Below are 23,112 nucleotides of genomic sequence, written 5' to 3' on the forward strand. Positions count from 1 at the left end.
AAATTGATAGTTAAATTTTACGCTTCATTTGCTTTAATTACACACAATTTTCTCCTAGTCTGGATCATAAACCTCTCAGAGAGAAAGACCTCCATCCTCCTAGAAGTGCTGAAACTCCAAACAGAGAAAAAACCAGTAGAGCTGATAGACTGGACAGATGATGAGAGTGAAGTGAGAGGATTCATCCAGTGTCTGCCATACATCTCACAACTGAGGTTTTTTCACCTATGTTTGTTGTGCTTAAAATCGCTAATGCTTTAATTTATAATCATAATGGATCTTTTTTCTTCCATAGTTTTTGTTGCACCATTTTAACTCAAAAGAGAGACAAGTCAGCTATCAAGTTTCTGATGAACTTGTTCACTGTCGCATCAGAGTCTGGAGAAAATTACACTGAACTGTTAACATCTGTGTGCAGCTACAGATATTTTCCTCTTAACTGTTATGACGATGAGCTTCAGTTGAAACAATCAGATTTTTTGCTTGAGTTGTGGTCACACGTGAAGGACTATATGTCCCAAACAGGCAGATGTATCCTTTCAGTGATTCAGTTAATTTACCGGCTAACTCCTGCAGTCTGGACCATAAACCTCTCAGAGAGAAAGACCTCCATCCTCCTAGAAGTGCTGAAACTCCAAACAGAGAAGAAACCAGTAGAGCTGATAGACTGGACAGATGATGAGAGTGAAGTGAGAGGATTCATCCAGTGTCTGCCATACATCTCACAACTGAGGTAAGAGTCTTATGTAACAATACCACCTTAATGTGGTTAGTTATTTAAAATACAATATTAAACCTCCTACTGATGTATGCTAAGGGAATCTTAGTGTTCCCTTTTGAGCTAAATCTAAGTATACTTAACTGTAATTAACTATACAAATTTGTAAGGTTTAACCTTATTTAGTAGAATTAATAATAACAATTAATTAATGCATTCGTCCAGCGAATATGCCCATAATCAGACATTAACTCTTAAATCGATATCTCTGCCAAATCAGGTAAAACCTTAAATTTGTATAGTTTAGTCAAAAACTCTTATATTGACGTCATTCAACCGGGAAGTAGAGGGCTGTAGTCCAAACCGGCCGTTCGCTGTAGGCTTTGAAAGGGGAAAGAAAATTATCGCCTGGCTGTCATGGATTTGCACTCGGCCGAGAGAAAAACAGGAGAGTGGATCAAAATGCAGTTAAATTTATTCAAAAACACCAGGTAAGGCACAAAAAACACGATGACACTTGGGGTAAACCATGACCTATACACAATGAACCGAGACAAACAGGTGAACAGGAAGTGAATATATATATATAGCAATGACCAATGGTGAGACAGGAACAATAATTAACAAATGCAAGACACATGTGGGTAATGAGTATAATCAATGAGTCCAAGGTAACGGATGACGGGGGTGGAATCACAAACAAGGCAAATGAAAACACAAGAACAAAATAAATAAACAAGAAACAAAACAAGAATCCCACAGACAAAACCCCAACAGTACCCCCCTCCTTAAAGGACGGATTAAAATTAAAAACAATAGTCCATGTAGGAGGTGGAGCGGAGGCAAAAACTGGGAGGGATGGAGGGCCAATAACAATAACGCCAGCGGACGCTTTAGGCAGGGCGCAGAGTTCAAAATCAGCCATTCCAGGCGGGACAGAGTACAAAACTGGTCGTAACAGACCGGGCACAAAGTTCAGAGTCATCTTAGAAGGGACAAACAGTTCAAAGTAGACTTTTTTTAGAGTGGGCAAAAGGTCTAGGAGTAGTAAACCATCTTGGCTAGAGCAGAGAGTTTATGGAGCATGGGCGAGACCGTATTAACTGACCTACATGACACAAGGGACTCTGGATTAACCATCTTAGCCCTTACAGGAAGCTCAGGGGGCTCAGTGACAGTCCTTATGGTAGGACCAGGGGATTCTGGAAATTTAGGCTCAGCAGACTTGGTCGAGGCAGTTAGATCATATAACTCAAATTCAGCCTTTTCATCCATAATAGACAAAGTTGTGGACTCACATGACCTTAGTGACTCAACTGTGACTGCAGCCTTACTCATGACAGGATGGATGTGAGTCTCAGGTTCGGGCCTCCTAGTTGTGATTGCAGGTGGCACAGGTTCAGACCTTCTAGCCGTGACAGGAGGTGAATCTGATGACACAGTTTCAGGGGCTTGGAAAGCATCACAGGGGACAGAAGAGCAGAAACCAGACCACACACACCTAAAGGCCTATAGCAAATGTAGAAAGCACAGAATTCAGATGACATACCTCTGATGCCACCCTGAGAGCAGGTGCAGGCATGACGATGGCCATCTTGAGAACAGGTGCCTGTATGGCAGTGGCCCTCTGGAAAACAGGGACAGGTAAGACAGCAGCAGTATCAAAAACATGTGCAGACATTGAGACAGCCATCTTGGGAACAGATACCAGCTTGGCGGGGGCCATCTTGAGAACAGGAGTAAGAACACCAGCCATCCGTACGGACAATAATGGAGTATCTTCCAGACTAGACCTCAACTGCTGGGTCCTGGCGTGAACTGGCGAGGTAGGTGAGACGGTCCTGGCATGAACTGGCGAGGTGGGTGTGGTGGCAGCCATCTTGTGAAGTGGCGAGGTGGGTGTGGTGGCAGCCATCTTGTGAAGTGGCGAGGTGGGTGTGGTGGCAGCCATCTTGTGAAGTGGCGAGGTGGGTGTGGTGGCAGCCATCTTGTGAAGTGGTGGGTGTGGTGGCAGCCATCTTGTGAAGTGGCGAGGTGGGTGTGGTGGCAGCCATCTTGTGAAGTGGCGAGGTGGGTGTGGTGGCAGCCATCTTGTGAAGTGGCGGGGTGGGTGTGGTGGCAGCCATCTTGTGAAGTGGCGAGGTGGGTGTGGTGGCAGCCATCTTGTGAAGTGGCGAGGTGGGTGTGGTGGCAGCCATCTTGTGAAGTGGCGAGGTGGGTGTGGTGGCAGCCATCTTGTGAAGTGGCGAGGTGGGTGTGGTGGCAGCCATCTTGTGAAGTGGCGAGGTGGGTGTGGTGTCAGCCATCTTGTAAAGTGGCGAGGTGGGTGTGGTGGCAGCCATCTTGTGAAGTGGCTCGGGTGTGGTGGCAGCCATCTTGTGAAGTGGCTCGGATGTCAACACCGGGAGAACGGTACTGGCTTGCTCGGGGTTAATGGGCAAAACTGGCTTCGTGCCGGCTCAGGACACGCGACAATCCCCAGCCCGTGTGCATCAGTCGCAAAGAAGTGCGTCTAGCGGCCATTTCCTCCTTCAATCCAGGCCGGGCAAAACGCATGATGAAAAAAGAACTCCTCTCGTGAGACTCACAAGAGTACCGGAAACTGCTGGATTGTGACGGTTCATTCTGTCACAGATTTGCACTGGGACGAGAGAAAAACAGTAGAGTGGATCCAAATGCAGTTAAATTTATTCAAAAACACCAGGTAAGGCACAAAAACAACCACGACTACACTTGGGGCAAACCATAACATACACAATGAAATGTGACAAACAGGTGAATAGGAAGTGAATATATACATAGCAATGACTAATGGTGAGACAGGAACAATAATTAATTAATGCAAGACACATGTGGGTAATGAGAGATATAATCAATGAGTCCAAGGTAACAGATAATGGGGGTGGAATCACAAACAAGACAAGGCAGCAGGGCAAATGACAATACAAGAACAAAATAAAGAAACAAGAAACAAAACAAGAATCCCACTGACACAACCCCAACACTGGCAGTGAACTTTGCGCTTTATCATTTTACAGGCATTACACACTAACTAGGGTTTAAAAATTGTATCAGGAAGAACGTGAACTTTAAAAAAGGAGTAAGTGAATTTTTTATTGTAGGGTGATTGTGTCCAGGGGCGCCGCTAGCAATTTTGGGCCCTATGAAAGAATAGGGGGTCAGGCCCCCACCATACCCATTTCGCACCAAACATACAATCCAACCTACTGTAGCTATTCAAAATCTTTGTCTGTAATTTAATAATACAGAACTATTTATTTTGCTATTGTTTTGACCACAATTAACAGTATTTATAGACACCTACAATGACTGCAGCTAAGATAATTTATGGTGCAATGTAAATTTAATTGAAAAATACAGTACATTAATCGAATATTCAGAGAAAATGCAACGTTCTTAAAGATTAAAGATAAATGTGACCATGCCTGTGAAAACCCAGCTAAAGTATTTCTTTGTGGTTTACTGTTTTCCACATAAATTCATCCTACATAATGTAAAGAACGTTATGTGAAAATATAAACTTGATATCTTTAATGTTGACTGAGTCTGAAATCAAAGTGAAATTAATGCTTGAAATTAAACTGTGATGTTTTTTATTTCACAATAAGATTTGAGACTAGTCTGATTTACAATAACATTGTAACATTTACAAATGGCGAACAACAACAATGCATCTTTTCTATACAGTTACCTTATGCCTCAAATAAGACTGGGTAAAAATGCTTGACCAAAGCCTATATTATAATTATTAGCATTATTTATAAGGTAAAGAACAAGTTTCACACACCAGCAGCTTCAGTAAAGCAAAAATAACGACAGATCATTGAAACTGTGAACTTGAGAAAACAGCTATACTCGTAAATGACTCTTCAGACTGTTTTTTATCAACGGGACTCTAAAATGAAATGAATGACAACTATAGCAGATTGCAACATAGATTTCCATTGATTTCTTAAACCTCTTGCAAGGTGAGAAGCTTTAATATACATAACTGGACTAGTTTAGCCTTCAGTTTTATCACAATCAACTTGATTCACGACTGCATAAAAATACTTCCTTGGCATATTGCGTTACAAAACATTGAAGTGTGTAACCGATCGCATTTCTAGTTTATGTTAATAAGATTATACGGGCTATGTTAATTAAAACAGCTTATAAGGGCTGACTTCGCGTTAGAATTATAACATAAAACAGGGAACGTAAATCACCTTGTGCTTTTTTAAACTGAGGTGAACAGAGCGAACTTTACAGTGGTAAGAAAACTGCATTGTTTTGATCCAGCGTCACATTGTGTAAACTGCATTTATAGTAAGGAAGCGCACATATGCAGATATCATTGCAAATAGCAGTAAATACACACACCTTGTTCTCTTCTGAAGTTCACGCGCACTGGAGACCGTGGATTAAAGACGGCGCTAAAACGCAGAGTAAAGACGGGGCGGAGCTAAGAGTGCTCAGCTTAAGGGGGTTGCGTTTGCGGCACAGTCCTTGGCTGGGGCCCTCAAAAGTTCATGGGCCCTTAGAATCGTCCTAACTTTTCCCCCCCTTACGGCGCCCCTGGTTGTGTCCACACACTGCCAACAAACATTTATGTCTAAACATCTTCTAAAAGTGGATTTAGTATAATATGTAGCCTTTAATCCAGGTTTTATTCCATTTCATCCAGCATTGGACATTAAAGTGATATTTTCATTTGTGTTTTTACAGATTTGATCCTGTATACTGTAAGGGTATGTCTAAAAAGTGCTTCCAATTCCTTATGGATCTCTTCATAGAAACATCAGAGTGTGAAGCAGACACACGAATAAATTACACTGAACTATTAACATCTGTGTGCAGCTACACATCTTTCCCCTGTGAGGAGAAAAATCTTCATGGTTTTCAGTTTAACGTTGTTCAATCAGATTTTCTGTTGGATCTGTGTTCACATGTGAAGGACTATGAGAGGCAAACAGGCAGGAGTCTCCTACCAGCATTACAGTCAATTTATCAGTCATCTCCTGCAGTCTGGACCATAAACCTCTCAGAGAGAAAGACCTCCATCCTCCTAGAAGTGCTGAAACTCCAAACAGAGAAGAAACCAGTAGAGCTGATAGACTGCACAGATGATGAGAGTGAAGTGAGAGGATTCATCCAGTGTCTGCCATACATCTCTGAATTGAGGTTTGAGTCAATACTGCTTTATTCTTGTAGTAATTTGATGCAGTGTTGTATTGGAACAGGTTTCAACATGTTGCTCACGATGTAGCTTTGTAACATTTGGATTTTTTTCAGAACTGTATATTACACATGGGTATTTTTTATATTTCCTTGATAGTCACAAGGGTAGAGATGCAGGAAACTGTATTTGAGGTGTGTTTATTTTATTTAATAAAAAGAGTACAGTAGCCTAGTTATTGAGTGCTGTTTTAGAAAACACAGAAAAGGCTTTGTTTATTAGGCTCATCATGCAGTCCTTTCCTTTGACTCAGAAAAACCTGGTAAATGGGATCATCAGGTCAAAAAGTTTGCCCAACCTTGTTTAATAAATAACGACTGGAGTTTTGTGGGCCACTAAATTTCACCCCACTTGTGACAGAATTGCTCATGCTGAAGATGTTAAACTGAATAAGATAAAATACAATAAACTACAGTATAATAATAAAAGTATAAAGCTCACAAAACCCTACAGAGTCCATATTTAACCAGTAAATATTTAAAATGTATTACATATATATCATTGTGTTAATGTCATACAGTTAAAAGCCCATTTTCATTTTTTCCATAACTTTGTTGCTCTTTTAATACTGCACACATACAGTATTATATTCATTATGGACTACAATAACACTTCCTGTTTCGTTTGTCATCACTAACAGAATTTTGTTTAATTGTTGTTTAGATTTGTTGCAGAAACTAATAAATTAGCTAAACTATGGGAAAAAAGGAAGAGATTATTTATTTTGAATTTGTGCTTGCAAGACGCTCTCTGTCAGAAAGAGATCACAGAAACAACTGTGAAGATGCTGCTGTCATCTGTCAATTATGAGAAATTGGATTTCCTGCTGGATCTGTGCTCACATGTGAAGGACTATGAGAGGCAAACAGGCAGCAGTGTCCTACCAGCATTACAGTCAATTTATCAGTCATCTCCTGCAGTCTGGATCATAAACCTGTCAAAGAGAAAGACCTCCATCCTCCTAGAAGTGCTGAAACTCCAAACAGAGAAGAAACCAGTAGAGCTGATAGACTCGACAGATGATGAGAGTGAAGTGAGAGGATTCATTCAGTGTCTGCCATACATCTCACAACTGAGGTAAAAGAGTGTGTCATGTTTCTTTTTAACTGGCTATAGTTTACGTTTCAGCAGAGTTTAATGGTCCTCACAAATGAGTGCCATTAAACGAATGAACCCCATCCACATGTGAATTACATCTAGCGATTTGATTCACAAATTTAAAGTCGCAATGAAATTGAAATGAAAAACTGTAATATGTTTTGGAATGTTGTGGTATTATTTACAAATGACTTATATGTGAGCTTCATTATTTTAAAAAAATTAATGTGCCCTCATAATTTTTAATCAAAAACGCAAATCTCCTCCACTCCTCCAAAACGATCTCTCTTTACTTCTGGTCAAATGTATAGCAGGTGGGCAGGGTCCGGGAGAAGATCGCTGCGATTAGCAATTAGCATCACGACCCAACTTCAAACGATCCAATAAGAGTCTGGTTTGGAAACTTGTCTGTTCAACTGAAAAATAAATTGGCTCATATTCACAAAACGGCTATGAAAATTATAGGAGTAAAACAATATGAGCCTTTACAGACGATATATGAACATGCAATGATGAGGAGAGCATTAAGTATCAGTACAGGCGTCAAACATCCTCTTTTTAGCGAATACCAGACTTTGCCATCAGGAAAGAGACTAAGAATGCCAATATGCAAAACTAACAGATTGAAGCATTCATTTGTTCCTGCCTCAATAAAAATGCTTAACTCTACCAAAAATAATGTCCACACAACATATTAGAACATTGTGTATATGCTTTACATTTTAGATTCATTAATGGATGTATTTTTGTTTATTTTATTATTTATTTTTGGTTTTATTTTATTGTCTGTTTAGAACAACACTGTAGCACCTTTGCCCAAGACAAATTTCCCTTCGGGGACAAATAAAGTTTAACCTAACCTAACCTTATCAGATCTCGATAGACAAATTCAAATCCAGCCTGCGCCTTATTGCATTTCAGATGCCGGTTTCAGGAGGATACGTCACCACGTGGAAAATAAGGCAATCGCTACTTCCTTTCATGGCGACTTTAAAAAAGATTTACTAAATGTTATTTAATATAGGCTAACTGATGTTCTTAAATCGAAAACAGTGGAAGTCTGTTGAGAGAGCCACCCTGAAATTTTCTGCAGTGCACACCTTCATGCACAGCTACAACATAAACGTCACAGATCAGCTACATCTGCTATTAAAAACAAGTCATCCACCTGCCACTAACCCAAACTTAAGGTTTTCTTTAAATTAGATATTCACACACAATAATCACATTACATTTATTGTGATTAATAAATGGTAAATGGACTGCATTTATTTAGCGCTTTTTAACAGACCTATGGCCATTCAAAGCGCTTTACAATTTGCCTCACATTCACCCATTCACTGACGGCGGTGTCAGCCATGCAAGGCGCCATCCAGCTCGTCGGGAGCAGCTGGGGTTATTTGTCTTGCTCGAGGACACCTCGACACATGGTCAGGTGGAGCCGGGGATTGAACCACCAACCTTCCGGTTTGTAGACAACCTACATAAACCACTGAGCCACTGATAGTGTTAAAGGGACAATTCGGCCAAAAATTAAAATAACCTCATGATTTACTCATCCACAAGCCATCCGAGATACATACCTGTATTGTAAAATTATCAATAAATTTGAAATATGTATTTAAAGGGCATCTATTTCATTGTTAAAAAAAAAACGTTATTTTGTGTATTTTGTGTAATACAATGTGTTTGCGTGGTTTATGGTTAAAAAACATTATTTTCCACATACCGTACATTTTTGTAGCTCCAGATGTCACTCTCTTTCTGAAAGCGCAAATTTGAAAAGCTCTGTGTCCCTGATTGGCCAGCTAATCTGTACGTTGTGATTGGCCTGAATACCTTACCGGCTTAATTTACAGGCTGTGAAACTGAAACGGGAGGAATTATGATAATGTCGGTCTTTACTACATCACCAAACCCAGGAAGTAAACTGTTGCCTACAATCCGTGTGTTTGTTGTAGTCCAAGAAAAGAGATTTACGTTGGAGACGATAACTCGCGTCATCGTTTACTTTGGGTTTTATACCTTTTGCATATCGTTAACATGGACTAATACACACTTACACACCAAAGGAAATTTAAAAACGTAAATCGGAAAATAGTTGCTCTTTAAAGCTGTAGTCTACGATGTTGAAAATCGGTTGAGAAAGCCTGAGACGGTTAGTAAGTTTTAAAAAACTCATCCCGCCCCTCTGTGCTACCTGATCCCTCCAACCGGGAAACGACCTGAACAACGTCACTCATTCAAGCTGTGATCACTGGTAGTAAACATCAGAACAGAGATTTACTGAGCAGTAAACACATAAAGCCTTGAAGGAATGAACAATTACAATTATGATTGTAATTGACGTTATTTACGTTCACAACAACGTTTGGCATACGTATCCCCTCCTGAGCTTCAAGAAATGACTTTATAAATATAATTACTTTGACCCGTGATACACGGTGCTAAACGGCTAACATTCCAATGCCGACCGGCAGCATGAGCATGTTGTCAGATTGATAATACTATATTTATGTAACACCTCACACAATCTTTGTAAATATAATTACTAGGGATGGGAATTGATAAGAATTTAACGATTCCGATTCCATTATCGATGTTGCTTATCGATCCGATTCCTTATCGATTCTCTTATCAATTCTCATTGGGTGAGGGAATAAGCACAAATTTGCATGTTTGTATTAACTCGCTTTAATATCTGTTCAGAAGACACAGAACAGAGTATACACAAATTATGTGTAGCAACATCAGAACCAACTTAAAAGTAGGTGAGCTACTTCTTAAAGTAAAGTCCAGGGACCTATAGCCTAGGGCAGTGTTTCTCAACCAGTAAATGTGTGATCGGACTAGGAATTAATTAAACTGAACTAGACTGACATAAAACATGCCACTTTTGGTCATGCATGCATTTGTTATTTTCTTTTAAAGACATGATGCTGGACAAAATACAGCAAATTAACCTACCGAAATGCAGAGACATCTACTGTGGCAAACGGATGCAAACCCTTTACCACAAACTTAGTCACTGCTCGGCAGAGGTGGACACTACTTGAGTATTTTAGTTTCATTTTCCAAGCATCTGTGCTTTATCAGAGTGTTGTCTTGGGGAAAAAATTACTTTACTAAAAATGTTCACTAAAGCATAGAATCATACTGTGTATTTATATTGCATATTAAAATTGATTGAATACATAATTACATAAAAATTGTGTACTTTTACTTTTCTTGAGTAAAAGTACTTTTTACTTAAGTAAAAGTAAAAAACATTACTAGATTTTTAATGTACTTTAATATTAAATATAAACCAAAAACTTGAAATTATGAAATGTGGTGGAGTTAAAATTATGATAATATGCTTTGGAATGTATGTTTTCAAAAAAATACAAAAACACTGATAAAATACAAATACTTGAAAATGTACTTTTAAGTAGAAATACTTAAGTAGTGTCCGCCTCTACTGCTCTGTGAAATGTGTTTATCCTCGCCTCGGTCATTTAGTTCCTCCCTGCCTCTGTAAACTGAGTAGCTGGAGGTGCACGAGAGATACTTTCTGCAGCCTCTGAGCCAGTGTGAGAGCCAGTCAGACTCAATATGATGGACAATGACAACGGAGATTATCCGTATAGTAAAAGTTTACATAATGAAATGGCGCTCACATTAACATTAACACATTACCTTCTGCATTAATAACAGATGACGTCCCGTTAGCTCCGCTGGTGTTTGACTCTCTGCTGTTATTGTGTAATAGTGTGTCAAACACGCGACAGTCCTGCAACCTCCTGCAACGCGACCGTATTGTCGTATGTTCGCGTGAAATATAAGTTATTGATTCAACTGTTTCAGTGTTTCGCGAAGCCTCGGTCTGCCCACCACTAAATATAACCAAACTTTGGATCGTTCTGCCTCGATGCAATGTTTGCTGCGTTCTAAACCAAAACAACACAGCGTGTATGTGACGTCATGACACATTTGCAACGAGCGCGAGCGGAACCGATAAGCGGAATCGTTAAGCAGGCATGCTTACGATTCGAAGGAATCGATTCACTGGGAACCGGTTCTTAAGTAGAACCGGTTCTCGATTCCCATCCCTAATAATTACTTTGACCCGTGATACGCGATGCTAAACGGCTAACAATCCGATGCTGACCGGCAGCATGAGCATGTTGTCAGATTGATAATAATATATTTATGTAACACCTCACACAATCTTCGTAAATATAATTATTTTGACCCGTGATACGCGATGCTAAATGGCTAACATTCTGATGTCGACCGGCAGCATGAGCATGTTGTCAGATTGATGATACTATATTTATGTAACACCTCACACAATCTTTGTAAATATAATTACTTTGACCCGTGATACGCGATGCTAAACAGATAACATTCCAAAGCCGACCGGCAGCATGAGCATGTTGTCAGATTGATAATAATATATTTATGTAACACCTCACACAATCTTTGTAAATATAATTACTTTGACCCATGATACGCGATGCTAAACGGCTAACATTCCGATGCCGACCGGCAGCATGTTGTCAGACTCATAAAAAGATATTTACGTAACACCTCACACAATAAAAGTATAAATAAATGCGTACCTGTTCAACAAAAAGTCTGCCGTGACGGCGTCGGTTTTCAGCCCCAAATCTCCCTGAAGCTTCCTCCAACGGTCAATGGCGGATCCTATATTGATTCTACTTAGAGTCCGGCGTTTTTAAATTTTTTTAACCTCTGCTCTTTCTTCAACAGACTTCCTTTTTCTTCCAACCTTTACTGTAGGGACAAGCAGGGGCTGCTTGCTGCTGTTGTTTAGTTTTTTTTTCCATTAGTGAGATGTTGCTGCTTCGCTAGCTACCATACACTGACACAAATTTCATGTCGCAGGCAGGAGAGGGGCAGGGTGGTGTGCAATGGGGTGGAGACGCGAGCACGAGGTGGATTTTCAAATGTAGCAGGGATTGGATGAAAGCAGTTAACCAATGTAAGCTGTCCGGCCGGACAGTTTACATTGGTCAACTTATCTGCTACCATACACCCAATAGACTGAATGGATTTTTTAAATTCTTTTTTCTTTTCATATTTTTAGGATTTTACTGTAGAACCATAAACAGCATCTAAACGAGGTTATTAATAATGAACAATCTTTGAAATCGTAGACCATAGCTTTAAATAGATAGGTGGTGATTACTGGTGGAAAAGATGTTGTGATGGCTGTTGTTGCACCCCGGACCTTTTTGAGTGTTGCCACTGATCTGGTTACGCACATGCAAGAGCATGTTATGTGCCGGGTTTAACAAAGTTTTAGTACACAACTATACTGGCAATAATCTTCCATTCTGTTAGAGCATATCAGAATGTAATTGGGTGGCTAATAACAAATTTTTCTGTGGTGGCACAAACTCAGAACACATGTAATATCTGACTTTACAGGGACTTCAATGTAATTGTCTAAATCACAAAAAAAATTTATGAAAGCTACAATGTCCGGTAAAATGAACAAAACTCGTTGTGGCCTCCAGAGTTAGCGGTTTATAAAAACAGATTTGAATGAAAGAACATGCTACATGTTTTTGCTAGAACATGTAGAGGTTAATAAGTTATTGTAGAGGATAAGTAGTACTATCATCAACAAAGGCGTGTATCAGTTAGTCTTGGCATAGAAAGACACTTCAGATGTTCAAAAGGACATAACAGACTATCACAGTAGAACTGTATGTTTTCTACTCTCATCACTAACAGAATCTTGTTCACACTTTGTTTAGATTTGTTGCTGAACCCAATCTACTAGAATCATCTGAACTGTGGGAAAGAAGAAAGAGATTATTTATACTGGATTTGTGTCTGCAAGATGCTCTTTATCAGAAGGAGATCACAGACACAACTATGAGCATGCTACTGTCATCTGTGAATTATGAGAAATGTGATTTTCTGCTGAATCTGTACTCACGTGTGAAGAAATATGAGACTCAAACAGGCAGAAGTGTCCTACCAGCATTACAGTCAATTTATCGATCATCTCCTGCAGTCTGGACCATAAACCTCTCAAAGAGAAAGACCTCCATCCTCCTAGAAGTGCTGAAACTCCAAACAGAGAAGAAACCAGTAGAGCTGAGACACTGGCCAGATGATGAGAGTGAAGAAGGATTCATCCAGTGTCTGCCATACATCTCACAACTGAGGTGAGGCTAATTTAGGTTCATTCACACAGTTCCAATACATTTACACTTATGGATTTGGCAGACACTTTTATCCAATGCCTTTTCGTGCATGTTCTACTGGGTGTGGTTGGTACCTCTCTCCCTCTGATGGACACAATCACTGTCTCCGGGGGTTTGGGTCGTTCCGATGCCGAAGTGACGCTTGTTGAAGAATCATGTTGTCTTTGTGAGGATATGTCCATGCAGCGCTGTGGTTGCATGTCTCGTTCTTCTAAGAAGAGCAAGACTAACTCAGCTGCCTCCTTGACAGCGATGTCCACCATGGTGGTCCAGCAGCTCCACCTTTGGCTTAACCTTTTATAAAGAAGCAGACGGAGGCAATTAAGCTAATCTTGCAGCGCCAGGACCCTGTCGCAAAGCGTCCTCCGCCTGCTCGCCACCAAACTGCTCCTCCTGTGGTGGCGGCAACCCTGCCTACCCCTGCTGCGCTGGCTCCCCCTCCACATCGAAAGTCAAACCGCAGGATGCTGTCTCGCCAACCTACTAAGAACCCCCCCATCTTTAAAGCAGACCTAGGAAAAGGGGAAAAGGTGGGGGTTCTTTGCAATGAGATCGACATTCTCCTTTCGAATGGTGGGATCAAGCCTGTGCCCACTACCGAGATGAAGAGCATGTTTTAAACCCCTTACTTCTTTGTGCCTAAAAGGTTGTGAATCAAGCTCTTCAAAGGTTTCCATTCAGAATGTTGACACAAAAACACATTCTCACATGTGCCAAGTCTCCGGATTGGTTTGCGGCAAAAGACCTGAAGGATGCATACTTTTATGTGTCCATTCTCCCTCGACACAGACTCTTTCTGTGGTTTGCTTTTGAGCTGCGGGCTTACCAGTACAAGGACTCTAGGGACCCCCTTTTGAGCCCTTGAAATCAGTTGAGCTCAGTGCCCTCTCTCAGAATATGTCTCTCCTGATCGCGCTCGCCTTTATTAAGAGGGTTGGGGATCGATCTTCAAGTTTCTATGCCACCAATGGGTGTCTCAAATTCGGACCGGCCTCCTGTCACATTATATTGAGACCCCGGCCTGACTATGTGCCCAAGATTCCTACCACTCCTTTTTGAGATCAGGTAGTGAACTTCCGGGCACTTCCTAGAGATGACCCAACTCTGTCTCTCTTATGTCCGGTACATGCGTTTCACACCTACCTGGACCGTACTCAGAGTTTTAGATCTTCTGATCAGCTCTTTGTCTGTTTTCGAGGTAAGCAGAAAGGGAAGGCTGTCTCCAAACAGAGGCTCGCCCACTGGATTGTTGATGCCATCTCCCTGGCATATTGTTCCCAGAATTTGCCGTGTCCGCTGGGCCTATGGGCTCATTCTACCAGGGGCGTAGCTTCTTCATGGGCACTGGCTAACATTGCCTCACTTTTATACATTTGTAGAGCTGCTGGTTGGGCTACCCCTAACACCTAACACTACTAGATTTTACAATTTAAGGGTACAAACAGTATCATCCCGAGTTGTGTCTGCTCCAAATACCTAACCTGGCCAATGTCTGTGGGCCTGGATTGTGCACGTGTTCAGTTGCACAAATCTCAACCCTATGAATTCCCCCAGCTGTGAATCTGGGTATTGTTCGCTCTTTAGGTCGGCTTGCGGAGAAGTAGACCTTATTCCTGACGATCTCTGACGTCACCATTTGTTTTTTGATTGAGGTTCTTTTTGATCCTGACTTATTTTCCCCATTTCGTTTCCCTACGTAAACCTTAGTTCTTCCCTGGGAGGGTTTATACCCTTATCCCTGTGCAGAGGTAGCTTCACTTCTTGTAGCTCCGGCCTTGAGTTTGGTTTCCATTTTTTGGGTGGGGAAATATTTTACACTTATACCTATCAGTGGTTGGTTGTGTTCTCTGCATGCCTCTCAGAGACTGCCCAGTGTTGGACTGGCGCCCTATGACATGCTTTTGAGGAACCTTTTTTCCCCTCTCTCTGGTACGTTTCACTTTCCCTGTGCACTGGATGGTTATTAACCAATGCAAAGTTCTGCACACACTGTTTGCTAGCTTTTTCTTTGTCATGATAACTTGCTCAGCGTTGCTGCGTTATTCATAGGGGCCCCTAGTGTAACTTCATCGACACAACATTGTGACAGAAGGGGAATGTCTTGGTTACATATGTAACCTTTGTTTCCTAATGGAGAAAATGAGATGTTGTGCCCCTTTTGCTAAAACGCTGACTACCTGCTGACGGCTGGTCTTAAACCGATTTCTCAGCACTACAACTAAATGAAATTGCTTTCTGTTCTCGGTTTATACCTGGATGCCTGGGTGGAGTCCCGGTATGCAAATTCCATTAGCATTTCATTTGGCAACTTTCATTGCCCCTTTTCAGAGAGAATCTGAATAATTTCTCCTCAAGTATAAAAGTGATAATTCTGTGTTTGTTTTTTCCACAGACTTACTAATGTTTTCTATAAGATAGAATCTGTTAGTCATTTTCTGGTGAATCTGTTTACTGCAGCATCAGAGTTTAACACAAACACAGAAGAAAAATACACTGAACTATTAACCTCTGTGTGCAACTACGCAACTTTCCCGTGTGAGAAAGAGGATGATGATTTTGAGTATCAGATTGAACAATGTGATTTCTTGCTGGATCTTTACTCACATGTGAAGAACTATGAGAGTCTAACAGGCAGGAGTGTCCCACCAGCATTACAGTCAATTTATCAGTCAGCACCTGCAGTCTGGACCATAAACCTCTCAGAGAGAAAGACCTCCATCCTCCTAGAAGTGCTGAAACTCCAAACAGAGAAGAAACCAGTAGAGCTGATAGAGTGGACAGATGATGAGAGTGAAGTGAGAGGATTCATCCAGTGTCTGCCATACATCTCACAACTGAGGTGAGAAAGTTTTAAGAGTAAAATAGTCATCTGCAAACCTGGCTCTTTTATCTTGTGGAGAAGATAAATGTGTATTTATCTAATTTAGCATTGTCGATCAGCACACAGTGATGTGATGTAACACGCAGGGCACAGCAGCACTTTCATGATAGTCAGAACACAAACTTAAGCTCTATGTGGATGGTAATTGTTTTTTATGAGAATGTCTGATGTATTTCCATTCCTCTTCCATGACAAAGCTAATGCATACGGATGAAGCTAAATTCGCAGTGGATGTGTGAGTTTATAATTCTACAAACCTGAAAAAGCTCTGCTCATGTGATTAATTATAGATGGTTTCAGCAGTAACAACAAAAACAAACAACTTTGGTGGAACAAGCGTACTTCCGGTAAACTCCACAAAGACTCAAAAACAACAGTTCTTTTAGGGGCCAGTCACACCAAATGCGTTTTAAATGCTTGGAAACCCAAGGCACGCTGCACTGCGTTTTTTGGTCAAACCTCCCTTTACATAGCGGTAATCCATGATCGCCATCTCCTCTTGTCTTTAAGAAACCAAAACATTTGTTATTTTCGACGAGGTAATTGTTCCAGAGTTCAGTTAATCCACTTGCCAGACCAGTATACAAACAGAGACCTGAATTAAAGTTTTGCCCAGACACGTATCTGCAACAACACACGTGCATCTGATGAAACGCCTATATGAGCATTCACATGACCCGGACACTTGGTTTATATGTATATGGAATATGTATAACTGAATACATTAATAAATTGTATGTAGCACTTGTTGCTGATGGTAAAAGGCATTAAAACATTTCTGTGATTTTCTTCTCTTTATATTGGCACCCCCTCGCTGTGAAACGATGATGAAACTTTGTTTCCATATACTTCTCATCATTTCAGTTATGAAGATGTCAATGTTTGAAATAAACCCAAAGACGTTTCACTGATGCAGAATAAATGTAAAGCGAGTGACCATACAGTACCTTTCAGTGGTCGAACAGAATGTGCTGAATTACTTTTGCATTGATTTCCTTTTATAAACTCAGAGATGTGGATTCGGATGGCAGTTAAATAACGATCTTGGTGTTTGTCAAAAAACAATAAGCAATTTGGCCAGGAATTTTTTATGTGGGTGGTCGGAGAAAAACACTGACATTCTGTATTCCGATGGCAATAAAATCACTCACTAACCCCTGTAATTGATGAAAGTACATTACAATTACTGTCTGAAGAAGGCTCTAGTGTACAAGAAAAACATGGTGTGTTTCTTAAATTACCGCACAACCAGCCAAAAAATAATTTGATGCCATATGTGACTGTCGGAAGTCTCAGCTATCCAGGCTCTGTGGATTTGATTTCTTTAAATTATGAGTCAACTGAAGTATCTCATATTGTCCTGTACTGGATATTAAAGTGATAATTTTGTTTTCTCTCTGCAGATTTACTCATGTTTTCTATGAGAAGAGAGAATCTGTTGTTCAGTTTCTGGTGAATCTGTTCACTGCAACATCAGAGTTTGACACAAATACAGGGGAAAAATACACTGAACTATTAAAGTCTGTGTGCTGCTACACATCTTTCCCCTTTAATAAAGATTATTTTGATGATTTTGAGTATCTAGTTGATCAGTGTAGTTTCCTGCTGGATTTGTACTCACATGTGAAGAACTATGAAAGTCAAACAGGCAGGAGTCTCCTACCAACATTACAGTCAATTTATCAGTCATCTCCTGCAATCTGGATCATAAACCTCTCAGAGAGAAAGACCTCCATCCTCCTAGAAGTACTGAAACTCCAAACAGAGAAGAAACCAGTAGAGCTGATAGACTGCACAGATGATGAGAGTGAAGTGAGAGGATTCATTCAGTGTCTGCCATACATCTCACAACTGAGGTGAGAGTTTTACAGAAAAATGCCACTCTGCATTGTTTTATTTCATCAAGTTTTTTAGAGAGCTGGGAAATAAATGTACTTATATTTTTTTTATTGTTTAGGAATGCTGAGGAGTATATCCCATCACTGTGTAAAGTGTTTGGTCCTAAAGTGAATAGAGATGAGGTGACTCCTCTGCTTCAGGCTCTGGGGTTTACAGTCACTCTGAGTGAAAAATTACCCAGCAGCACCTGCAGATGTGTGGGCAGAGTGTTGAGTCTCTCATCCTCAAAACTAAACCTGACTCTAAAGTTACAGGCAATCTCTCTTGAAGGTGTCAAATTACTCTTCAGACACATCACACACCTACAGACCCTCAGGTATGAGATACATTTAATACATTATCTCTGTGATAAATATGCATTTACGCCTCATAATCCTTGGCTTTGTCTTTAACAGTCTGGAAGGCAGTATGGTGATGATGATGGTCAGCAGCTTAACTTCTCTCCTGAGACGACTTTCTGTACAATTTCTGGATCTTACTAAATGTAAAATAGATGCGGCGTCTGTCACTGCTCTGTTGTGTCTTCAGGGACTCCAGACTATCAGGTCTGTTGAATGTGCAAAGTTGAAAGTCAAATTTTTGCTTTATAAACCAAATAGTTTCACAATCTGACACAGTCTGGTTTTGTTTGTGTGTTCAGGTTGTCTAAAGAGACTCTTCAGCAGCTGGTTTCAGTGGTGTATGAAGCACAGGATGATGAACTGACGCGTTGCTTTCTGAAGAAGGTGTCTGAAGATCTGACTTCATGCTCACTGACCTGGGAAGTGATTCAGTATCTGCTGCAACATCAACCTTTACAATTAAAGTTAGACTTTAGGAAAAGCAAAATCACTTGTGAAAACATCAGAGATCTTCTGCCATGGTTAGACAGAATCAATTTTAAAAGGTCAGTAGCCATTTAGCAATCAACCTGTTCAGTTCGTCTTTCAAAAACCCAAATGATTTTTACATTTTTAAGTCATAAATTGATTCTGTGTTTTCACAATAGCTGTTTTTAATACCCTGTTTGCTTTAAAGGGTCCATATTATGCAAAATCCACTTGTACAAGGTGTTTGAACATAAATGTGTGTTTACAATGTGTTAACACAAGCACCATACAATGACAAAAATTCACCTACTCCTCAGTTTTTAATACCCATTAAACCAAAGCAGTTTCATTAGACATGATGTTTTGATTCTCTTGTTAATGTAACGTCATACTGATAAAGCCCTGCCCACAATTTTTTTTTCTCCATTCACCATTTTTGCATATTACATTTTTTGTTTATGCATGTTTTAGTAAATAGTTATGAGTGATTTTATTCTCCACAGGTTGACCCCCAGTTTCATCTTGTCCATCATTATGGAGATTTATGAGAGTCGCTCTCCTCAGTTTGTGTCCGGTCTGTTGAGTTCAGCTGAGAATGACATCAACCTGAAGAACAAAGTGTTGAATTCAGATCAGTGTTCAGCTCTGTGCTTCACTCTCCAGCACTGTAACACTGTCAAACTCAATCTGTTCTGGACCTCCATACCAGAGGAGGAGCTAAAGAGACTTCTGCCCTTACTCAACAGAGTCACACAACTCAGGTTTACACCTCTGACATCATACAAAATATTATAGTGTAGTGTGTATCTGTGTGTTAACAGTGTTTGTGTGTCTCAGTGTTGACAGACAGCTGTTACTGAAGCTGCTTCATCGCTGCAGTTCATCTGATGACCAACAGGAGGCAGCAAAACTTCTGCTCTCTGCTCTTCAGTACAGACTGGATTTCTCCTCCTGCTCAATTTTTGACCTGACAGTCACAGAAGAGAACCAAAACTATTTGAACCTGACGATAAAAGACTGTAAAATAATCTCCTCTGTGCTTCAGAAATCTCAGAGTGTTGTAAAATTGGTTTTAAAGGACTCTGAGGTCTCTGATTCGGCAGTGAAACGACTCCTTCCAGTTCTGTCTCAGGTCGAGCTCAGGTAGGAGCAGTGAGTGACTTACACACAGGTCACCTTTATTAGACTGTTTACAATGGAGCAGATTATTGATATCCATCAAACATTTAATTATAAGATTCAAATGCTTGATGACTTGATCAATATATTAATATATTTTCTTTGTCTCTCTCAGCTGTAGTAAAGCTCTTCTGCTGCAGTTTATAGCTTGTATTACTGAAGATGCAGAGAAAGGATCTTTGAGGTGGGTTCAGGCTCTTTTAAAAGCTTTAGGAGGTGAGGTGGACCTCAGTCACACTCAGATGGATCAGAGATCTTGTGAACAGCTGTCAGTGTTTCTTGAATATTCTGATGGATTGACAGAACTGGACCTCAGTCACTGCAGACTCACTGATCAATACATGAATCACCTCTTACCACACCTGCACAAGACTCAAACTTTAGAGTGAGTTAAACATCACATCACAAATAGAAAGACTATAAAGATTAAATAATCACATTTACTTAATATTTAATAATAACATATTTTTCATCTCATTGTTTCTTTCAGTCTGAGTCACAACAATATTACTGATGACCTAGCAATGAAAATACACAGCGTTGTTTCCACTCACGACAATATTCAGATAGTACGGTAAGTGTATGTGTGTGTGTGTGTTTGTGTGTGTGTTTGTGTGTGTTAGTGTTTTATCAAGTTAGTTTTGGCTAAAAAGTTGTGAATTTTGTCTTTGCAGACTTTTTGGAAACAGAATCAGAGACAAACAGCAGTTTACCAGAGTCAAGCAAATTGAAATATGGTGAAGACACTCAATTTCTCATGTTGTAAATAGTTTGAAACATGATTAAGAAAATCAACCACTAACATGACTTTGTTTAGTAACATTATTATTGAATTACATTTCTTCATCTTTTAAAGTATTTTTTCTGTTTGAACCAAACCAAATGGATTAATGTACACTGTATAGTTTATTACAGAGCTATGATTAAATACTGTATATTGGTTAATATTTTAGCAAAGATTTCATTAGTTGAGTATGTACAGTGGTGTATATACTGTATAGGACTATGCCAGGATAAACATGGTTATATTTTTCTTGTGATTATGGTTATATTTTCTGGTATATCCAGTAAAGCCTACATTTCAATTTTCATCTTAGTAACAACATACAGAAAATTATGTAAAGAAGTTTATTTAAATCTTCTTTAGGGGAAAAATAAATAAAGTCAGAAATTTTGTACAAGTGTGTATATGTTTAACGTGTTATATAACAAAATGTATTAAATAAACACACAAAACTTGAATAATTGCTTAATAGATTAATAAAATCTCATAGTGAATAACTGCACATCCCTGAAGTCTAGAGTTAATTACAGACACTGGTTTCACATGATTGAAATAAGTTTTCTTAAAATAAATTAACATCTTACCTCTGATCCATACACTTGCCCATCTTCTAATCTAACACATCAACTTTGATGATAAACATTGTTAATGTATTAGAAGCAGGAAAAATGGGCAAACGTGAGGATCTGAGCGACTTTGACAAGGGCCAAACTGTGATGGCTAAATGACTGGGTCAGAGCATCTCCAAAACTGCAGCTCTTGTGGGGTATTCCCGGTCTGCAGTGGTCTGTACTTATCAAAAGAGGTCCAAGAAAGGAAAGGCTCATTGATGTATGTGGGGAGCGAAGGCTGGCCCGTGTTGTCCAATCCAACAGATGAGCTACTGAAGCTGAAATTGCTGAAAAAGTGAATGCTGGTTCTGATATAAAGGTCTATTGGAGTCCATGCTTTGACCCGTCAGGGCTGTTTTGGTGGCAAAAGGGGGACCTACACAATATTAGGCAGGTGGTCATAATGTTATAGCTGATTGGTGTATAGCAGCAGTGAGACTCATCAATAACACCTTGTCAAACTCACAGCAAAAATTTGTGGTATCACAAATAAAATAAATGTTTTCTGCTCCTTAATGCACACTTTTCTCCAGCAGCAGTTTATCTCTGCTCTAAGAAGAGCAGAAATATAAAAGTGAATAATTTTATTTTAAAAACAAATATGAGTAAATGTTTATTTTATTGTAGCCTTACTAACGAGCACATAGAGTAATAATTGTCCGAGAGTTTAATAGCTGTATTTCCACACTATGAGATTTGATGACAAACATGCATAATTTGTAAATAAATTGTTATTTACATTGTGTTCTGTGCAGTTATCTAGAGAAAAACTTAAAAATATACATTTTAAGTAGCCTCAATCAAAACGAATATGTTTTGGTGCAAATCGCTGCCACCATCTGGATTAACATTTTTACACTTACTGTGTCCCATCGGCTTAGCTGGACAATTCAACAAGCACGCTTGGTATCTTCATGCGCACTAGAACACCTGGGCCAAACACAGGAAATATGTCATGTAAGTAGTCAATTGTTCAAGTGGCCAAGACCGCAAGTGTGGGTATTAGGACGCAGCCATACACCTGACTGCAGGGACGCTCACTTCCCATCACGTGACGCGCTAGACAAACAGTCTGGTGGTGATGTACGATTTACCTGAGGAGCTTAATCGACAGAGAAAACGTTTAAAACGCTTTAGACTTTATAGATATAAACATCAGAGGACGGGAAAACGGCGATATATGTAAGTTAATGAAGTGATGTGCAACAACATTACACGAAACGCAAGTTAAAGTGTATTATTGAGGTAAAAATCGTTATAAGTTCAGTGTCAGACTTCTCATATTTGTGTTTGTGTACATTGGAGCCGAACTGTAGACTGTGTTTTAAAATATTTTACATTGAGTTACATATCCAAGTCTTTGACGCGAAAACAAAATGAATCGAAACGGGTAAAGTTACATGTATGAAAGTAAAGGCGTATTAAAACGTGACTTTTATTTACATTTTACTACGTTGTTGTGATTTATGTCCGAGATACAGTAGTGGACATTATGTAAAGAGTTTTCATTTTACTTTTCCTTAAAGTAAGTAAAGTTAAGGAGAAACTAACACACATTTCTACTGCTAATGGTCATCATTACTTGTCTAACATGTGTTTGCATATTATTTATATAAAACTTGGCAAAATACATTGTATTTATTATGATAATCATAGACATTGATCGATTC

The 23,112-nt window shown here is 39.7% G+C and overlaps 2 protein-coding genes across 2 annotated transcripts in view; both read left to right on the forward strand.

Annotated features, from left to right (window-relative positions):
* Positions 1-23,112, forward strand: part of LOC135770743 (uncharacterized) — a 200,271-nt gene that overhangs the window by 6,075 nt on the left and 171,084 nt on the right. Inside the window, exon 7 of the mRNA XM_073815543.1 lies at positions 59-215. Within this exon, the coding sequence (XP_073671644.1) occupies positions 59-215 (157 nt within the window). The remainder of the gene's footprint in view (positions 1-58; positions 216-23,112) is intronic.
* On the forward strand, positions 5,499-21,228 carry LOC135770740 (uncharacterized). Its single transcript, XM_073815460.1, has 13 exons — positions 5,499-5,858; positions 6,715-7,034; positions 12,824-13,240; positions 15,672-16,118; positions 17,564-18,016; positions 18,118-18,375; positions 18,455-18,604; positions 18,700-18,945; positions 19,372-19,629; positions 19,706-20,011; positions 20,163-20,432; positions 20,538-20,621; positions 20,722-21,228. Exons 1-13 carry the CDS (start codon positions 5,499-5,501, stop codon positions 20,786-20,788), a joined length of 3,636 nt encoding a protein of 1,211 aa, XP_073671561.1. The 3' UTR covers positions 20,789-21,228.

The sequence above is a fragment of the Paramisgurnus dabryanus genome, chromosome 8, assembly GCF_030506205.2.
Source record: "Paramisgurnus dabryanus chromosome 8, PD_genome_1.1, whole genome shotgun sequence".
Lineage (NCBI taxonomy): Eukaryota > Metazoa > Chordata > Actinopteri > Cypriniformes > Cobitidae > Paramisgurnus > Paramisgurnus dabryanus.